Below are 8,045 nucleotides of genomic sequence, written 5' to 3' on the forward strand. Positions count from 1 at the left end.
TCGTTATAAATTCCGCTAAATATATACGATATACCCTGCCTACAACTATACATGACAAACACATCCTTATGACGTGTTAACTCGTCACATGTTACATCGCAGCGACTTCTCGAAACTAGAGGTCCTAGTAAGGGACAAAAATGTCAGTGCAATGTTTCTTGCACTCGTTCGATTCATTCGGTTGGTCCGAATATAAATTCACTGACCCCTTTTACACCGAGCACTTGATACGCGTATTAAGGAGTACGAGTATATTGCATTTTGTTCAGAAAACTTATCTCTATAGCAGGACGTAGGGAAATTACAAAATTGCAAAAAGTAACAAAATGGCGGACATATGAATTTTTTTTTAATTTGGCCTTTTTTACGAAAAGCCTTAATTGTTACAAAAAAGTTGAATAAAATTGTGAAATTTTTATTAATTAAAAAACGGCTACGTCCAGCGATAGAGGTAAGTTTTCTGAACAAAATGCAATTACACCAAGTCAATAGGTCGAGTAGATTTTTTGATTTGCTGTCAACGAGGCAAAAGTAACTGTTCAAGATTACCCTTTTGTACAGCTGCCTATATATAAGGAATCGAGACAAAAAATTTTTTTTACGTACCTCAGAATTGATACAATAAAAACGCCATAAAACAAAATTACCTGACTTAATTATATTTAAAAAAAAAATTCCCAAAGAACCTCCGATTTTTCAGGCCTTCACACTGTCCATACCCTTAACTAGTAATTTTCTATTAAATAATCATAATTTCAGCAATGTATTTAAAGAATAATGTATTAAATTAGTAAAATATGCATCAAAATAATTAATTAAATACACATATCGGCCCGTATTCAGATCGCGCTAACAACGATGTTAGCGCGCTAACATGCTGTAGTTTACGTCACGTATACTATAGAATTTCAGAGATAAAAGCGTGCTTTTATCGATAAAAGTGCGTTCTGTTGTGGGTAGAGTCCCTATAAGAGAGTTGTGTCAATCTGAAGTAAAATGGCGTCTAATTGGGACTCTAGCAGAAAGGGGCGCTAGACCTTATACTACGAAGAGCGTAAAGTCAAGACGAAAGCTTGCTAATACGAACGGCAACGAGGCCTCGGTTTAAGTCCCGGCACCGGTGGAGTCTCGATATTTTTCTCGATCCAGCTCTTACAATATCAAAATTATAAATAAAGCCTACGGCACACGGTGCTTGTTTTCCTGCTGGATTGCTAGCTGGATTAGAATCTTGCCACCGTATTGGCTGCGGTGCTGAAAGTGCCAATATCGCGGCCAATCCGATGGCAAGAATCTGATCTAGCTAGCACTCCAGCAGGAAAACAAACACCGTGTGCCGCTGGCTTAAGTCTATACATTATTATGAAGCTTTCGAATTAAAAATATATAAAAGATACAGATATTATGTGGTCGAAAGTGACGCTTCTAACCTTGTCTACTTGTTAATATTATATATTCTAACGTAAATTCTACTCTTACAACTTCTAAAATCTAAACCTCCGCGTTCACATTACTCAAAAGTGGGGATATAACAGCATCGATGATTGGTTCCGCCATTTTACTTCAAAGCCAATGAAAATTTATACAAGACTGACACACTCTCTTAGGTCGGAATCAGACTACGCATTGAACATTGAGATTAAAGATTGAAAGATTGAAATTTGGCCAATCAAAATAATAGGAGCAAAAATTCTTTTATTCTCATTGGTCAAATTTCAATTTTTAATCTTCAAACTCAATTTTCAATGCGTAGTCTGATTCCAGCCTTACAGGAACTCTAGTTGCGGGATTCTCTAAACGTTTTATCGATGATTATTGCTATCGTTAACTAGCGACAGCCAATGGCAGGACAATCCTAAAAGAAAGCGCGGCTCTCATTGGCTGTCGCTAGTTAACGATACAACAATTATCGAAAAAACGTTTAGAGAATTACATGTTACACTAGGCCCGTATTCAGAACGCACTTTTATCGATAAAAGCGCGCTTTTATCTCTGAAATTCTATAGTATACGTGACGTAAACTATAGCATGTTAGCGCGCTAACATCGTTGTTAGCGTGTTCTGAATACGGGCCATAATGCTAAAATTAAGGCCGGTATTCATAGTCAATTCTTATATTCAAGATCGTCTTAAGTACAGTCTTAAAATGTCAAAAACCAATCAAAGGGCTGCATTCGCGTCTTAAGACATTACTTAAGACAGTCTTGAATAATGCCTGGTTTATGCTTCAGGTCTTAATCCCAAGATCTTAAAATTCAACCAATAAAGCTGCCAGTTCTAACCGAAATTTGAACTCTATTGGCTGAATTTTATGGGCCTTCTACAATAAGCCATAAGTCATTAATCGGAAGTAAGAAACTAAAAATTGACGACTGTGATTGGTCCACTTCTAGCTTATGACTTATGATTTGTGACTTAAGGTTGATTTATACTGGCCGTAAACTGTTAACTTATGCCGTAATCTGTAAAAATTGACCAATCACAGTCGAATGAGAAGGGAATAATCGATTATAATTGGTCAATTTTTACAGATTACAGCATAAGTTAACAGATTACGGCCAATATAATCCAACCCTTACGGCTTATGGGCCTTCTACAATAAGCCATAAGTCATAAATCGGAAGTAAGAAACTAAAAATTGACGACTGTGATTGGTCCATTTCTAGCTTATGACTTAAGGTTCATTTATACTAGCCGTAAACTGTTAACTAATGCCGTAATCTGTAAAAATTGACCAATCACAGTCGAATGAGAGGGGAATAATCGATTATAATTGGTCAATTTTTACAGATTACAGCATAAGTTAACAGATTACGGCCAGTATAATCCAACCTTTATGATTTGTGACTTACGGCTTATTGTAGAAGGCCCATTATTGTAGAAGGCCCATTAGGATTAAGACCTTAAGACCGAAGCATAAACCAGGCATAAGAAATGACTATGAATACTGGCCTAAGATAATTTAATAGAAAGTTACTAGTTAGTACCATAGATATTTATATAACACTAGATCGCTAACTCCCCTATATACCGTGCATAAAAATTGATTCCAAAATTTATGTATTTGGGCGGGTTCACACCTTGACGGAAAAACGGAAAGCGGAAAAGCAGTAGCCAATCAGGTAGTCGACTTTCTGTTAGTTTTGTACTATTTACTATCAGCGCGAGTTCTGATCGGTTAACTGCTCTTCCGCTTTCCGTTTTTTCATCAAGGTGTGAACCCGCTCTTAGGGTGCAATCACATGGAGTCAGAAATAGCGGAACGGAACAACAACGGAAAAGGCATATAGAAGGGGTTAACCAATCAGAGCAATTCCGTTACGTTATTTCGTAACTGGGTTTCACATGATGAGAAAAATATTGACGGAACACGGAACGGAACGAACGAAATAATCTCAGTGAGCTTATCACAGCAATCCGTCAGCATATGGTAAAGTATTTATTATAGTATATATGCAAAATATTGGAGATATTTTAACAATTAATACATATATGTATATATATTTGTTATTTTATTAGGAACAATTAAAATGTAGTTATTGCAGTTATTGTTATATATTATGGTCCGTATTCAGAACGCACCAACAACGATGTTAGCGCGCTAACATGCTATAGTTTACGTCATGTATAGAATTTCAGAGGTAAAAGCGCGCTTTTATCGATAAAAGTGCGTTCTGAATACGGGCCTATATATATATTTTTATATATAAATATAATATTAATTAAATGTATTAACTTATTTCTATGCACATTTTATCAATAATCTTATTTTTTCAACGAATCTGCTTAATAATTGCATTTAAATCTATTAATTTCATTAAAAAGTGCATAGTAACGTCAACTTGTCACTAGTCCGTGCCGCTTTTCCGCGCAGTTCTGGCTCCATGTAATAATAGGAGAAAATTAGCGCGGCTTACCGCGCGCGGTTCCTAGTTACTTTACCGCCTACCGCGTACCGCGTACCGCGTTCCGCGCTGCATGTAAAATCACCCTAACGCGGAACGAGAGCAGAACCAATAACGAGCATTCCGTGTTTCTAGTCTAGAGAATCTCGTGATTGGTTCTACTCTCGTTCCGCGTTAAGCGGGGAGCACAGACTTTTGCATAACGCATAAAGCATGTGCATAAGGAATTTCATTGGCCCATTTTCTTATGCATGAGTCAATGGACCAATCAAATTCTTTATGTATATGGTTTATGCGTCATGCAAAAGTCTGTGTTCCCCGCTTTACGCTATTCCGCTGCATGGGTTTGCACCCTAAAGCGGGGAGCACAGACTTTTGCATAACGCATAAAGCATGTGCATAAGGAATTTCATTGGTCCATTTTCTTATGCATGAGTCAGTGGACCAATCAAATTCTTTATGTATATGGTTTATGCGTTATGCAAAAGTCTGTGCTCCCCGCTTTAACCGTGTCAGTGCATATGAATCGAATCAGCCATCTGATTCTCCTCCCGATCAGGGGCGAAGTGTGTGTCGATTGAATTTGAACTGATTTGAACAAAATTATAAATGGAAAGCGACGTTTGTCGATTTGTGTCAAGTTTGTCGACTATGTCTCCTAAAAGGAAAGCAGCCTGCTACAGAGACACGACTAGTCTATTTGACACTTCGGAACGCTTCCAGTAATTCTGATCCAGTAATTCATCGTTTTCGCTCCTGCTGCCTCACCCCGGAAGGTGGGTTGAGGCTGCGTTTACGTAGCGATTGTTGCATTCGGAACAATAATAATGGACCGACTCAAACGTGGTGTTTAAAGTGGTTTAAAGCGTAGTGTTTAGAGCATTTGGAAGAAGCAAGTGGACCGCAGCCTAAGACGTGATCTGCTCTTGTTGCTTACTCTAGGGAGGCGGGAGCCGTTAACAGTTATGGCCGAAATTTTTAAAAGCGGCACGTTTCTAGGACGCAAGCATTTCATTGTTTTTTTGGTGCGTCTGTAAGAAAAGAAAAGAAAGAGGAAGGTTATTTGGTAAATGTTGAGAGAGAAAGTGCTACTCAAATTTTGATAAAAATATACCCAACTGAGATGCGTTTTTGCATGAAACGAAAGAATCTGGCAGAAAAATGCGTCGCTCTGCCTCGCGAACTGAGATATTAATCGTTAATGTTCATGACTATTGAGATTACGAAATCTGCCTCAGTTAGATGTATAGAAATACTGTATTGCGACATGTGCTCTCTGCTACAAACATTAGTTATATCAAGGAGTTGATTGTGTATCTTGAAATGAAAAATTACAAAAGTGAGCAAATTTTTTATAAGAATATTAATAATTTCATTGGTCAATACCTAGTAAGTTTGCTTACTTTTGTAGTTTTTACCTTGTTTCAAGATATACACAATCGACTCTTAGGCTAATTCTACAATGTGCTTTTTGTTTCCTATTTCTTACTGTTTTCTCTTGCCTTCTTGATCGAAAAGTCAAGAGAGAAACAGAGATAAACAGCAAGAAACAGGAAACAAAAAGCACATTGTAGAATTAGCCTTAGTGCTATAAAAACAAATTTATTACTTTGATTAAAACAGTCAGGGCATCGATTGTGTGTCTTAAATGAGGTGAAAATTACAAGAATAAGCAAATTCACTAAAATATTTATAATTTTATTGGTCAGTTTGGTGAACAAATCTGTTTTTATCAGTTTCATCTCCTTTCGAGATACACAATCAACCCTCATCTGTACTCTTATAAGATTTGCGTTGAGAGCAGACAATTTTGAAGCACAGAATTTGTATTTTAGAACAGAATTTGTTTTTGAAGCACTAATTTTATGTTTGTAGCAGAGAGCGTATCATAGTTCCGAGGAACTGTTTAATTGTGACGGACGCGTTTTGGATCAGGTGTTTTTGGGAGTGTTGCCGACTTTAATTGCGCATATCTTCTTCTAGATGCATGTCCGCGATCTGGCTCGAGGCTCGTGCTACGCCATTTTCGCGGTTGCATCATATTTTCGGAAAGCAGTGCCGGATTCGACTGTGTCTAGTATGACTGGCCAAGTTCACCTCGTCAACAAGGACCAGGGTCATTAAATAGCGAAGAAGAAAACGAAGTATGTTTGCATCACAGTGACGCAGTATTCTGCTTCGCATCTGTGACAGATTTCCTAATATGAATAGTTGTAAACTGTAATGATTAATATTTCGGTCCGCGAGGCAGAACGACGTTTTTTTTATCAGATTTTTTCATTTCATGCAAAAACACATCGGTTAAGTATATTTTTATCAAAATTTGAGTGGATTGGGGTGTTCTTAACATTTACCAACTTAATATTGGTTTAATAACAGCAACTAGTGATGGGCATAATCGACCATTTTGCGAAATCGATTAAGTCGATTATGCTGCAAGCCCAAGTTGATTGTCATCGATTATCCTTTTTGCTATTATCGATTAATCGATTTATAATTAAAGTTTTCTCTTTTTTATGAACGTATTGAAAAGCACTTAAAATAAAGAAAAATTATAACTGAACTTAAAATCTTTATACTTTTTATTTTTTTTTTATTTTTATATATTCCTGAATTGTCAGGAGAATTATCAGACACTTTGTATATGTATATTAAATACAACTTTTTTTTTCTTATAGCGTTTTCTCTTGGCTGAACTATCTCCCAACAGTGTAACACTTATGTCCATTTCCACTAATGCAGATTAATTTTAATCTCGGTTCAATTCGCTTTTGATCTTTTTCTTATAATTCTAAAAATTAGAAAAAAATTAACAGTAAGTTAAACCGAGATTAAAGTTAATCTACATTGGTGGAAACAGGCATTAGACGTGTTTTACTGTTAAGATAATCAATTATCTTAGGCCGGAATCAGACTACGCATTGAAGAATAAGATTGAAGATTGAAAGATTGAAGTTTGACCAATCAAAACAAAAGGACTCAAAATTTCTTTGTCCATATTGGTGAAATTTTAATCTTTAATCTTTAATCTCAATCTTCTGCCTGGTTTATGCTTCGGTCTTAAGGTCTTAATCCTAAAATTCAGCCAATAGAGTTCAAATTTCGGTTAGAACTGGTTAGAACTGGCAGCTTTATTGGTTGAATTTTAGGATCTTGGGATTAAGACCTGAAGCATGAATCAGGCATTCAATGTATAGTCTGATTCCGACCTTAGGACTGTCCAATAATCGATTGCTGTCGATTATGCGGCCGTCTATAATCGATTTAATCGATTAAGTGCCCATCACTATTTGCAATTGTGTTGAAAAATTGGTCGCGTTCAGCAGATTCAACAGTTTTACAACTGTTTTATGATTCTCCGCTGAGATAGGACTATTCCTTTAGATCTGAAAGTATAATCCAATCAGAGAGACGAATCATAAAACAATTGCAAAACTGTTGTGTTTGCTAAACGCAGCCATTTATTCTTTAATACGATTAGGACTGGTTGTTCCACCTTCTGGTACATTTTACCTGTTATGTAAGTATCAAGATTACTTAATCATATATGCAGATTATCAGATTTACCTAACGGGTACAATATATTGAAAAGTGGAGCAATTAGTTCTTAGTTTTGCCCTTATGGGTTAATTCTAACCAAACTCGTAAGGCTCGTAACTTGTCCTTGTAAGATTTGTAAGAACTTAAGGCTGAAATTGTAATTCTACGCGTATCGTAAAATATACAATTGTTCGTAAATACTTACAAATTTCTCGTAAATCTTACGGCTAGCAAAAAGTTGTCTGTAAAAACTTTACATAAAGTTATAAGCATTACAGTTTGTGATTTTACGATTTTACGATATGTTTGCTTAGAATTGACCTATTAGTTTCTCATTGGACCTAAATGTATAAACTCATTATATTCTCAAGAATTTTATAACAGCTGCAAAGTGTTACTTTTTATGTTGAACGCAGCCAAAGTCATTGTGACTGTTACTTGTAATTTGCTAATGTTTTATTTGTATAATTTATTTTTTGTTAATCATAATTAACTAAACGTAAATGCATGTAGCTTTGATTTTCTGGTATAAAATCATTGTTGAGAGAGAGAGAGAGAGAGAGAGAGAGAGAGAGAGAGGGAGAGAGGGAGAGAGGGAGA

At 36.1% G+C, this 8,045-nt stretch overlaps 1 protein-coding gene across 1 annotated transcript in view; it reads left to right on the forward strand.

The window, feature by feature from the left end:
* The first annotated feature begins 4,556 nt into the window (after window positions 1-4,556).
* LOC108775328 (uncharacterized) overlaps window positions 4,557-8,045 on the forward strand; it is a 4,677-nt gene continuing 1,188 nt past the window's right edge. Inside the window, exons 1-2 of the mRNA XM_018541658.1 lie at window positions 4,557-4,627; window positions 5,998-6,049. Coding sequence (XP_018397160.1) covers window positions 4,557-4,627; window positions 5,998-6,049 — 123 coding nt within the window. The remainder of the gene's footprint in view (window positions 4,628-5,997; window positions 6,050-8,045) is intronic.

Source organism: Cyphomyrmex costatus, unplaced genomic scaffold, assembly GCF_001594065.2.
Source record: "Cyphomyrmex costatus isolate MS0001 unplaced genomic scaffold, Ccosl1.0 scaffold298, whole genome shotgun sequence".
Lineage (NCBI taxonomy): Eukaryota > Metazoa > Arthropoda > Insecta > Hymenoptera > Formicidae > Cyphomyrmex > Cyphomyrmex costatus.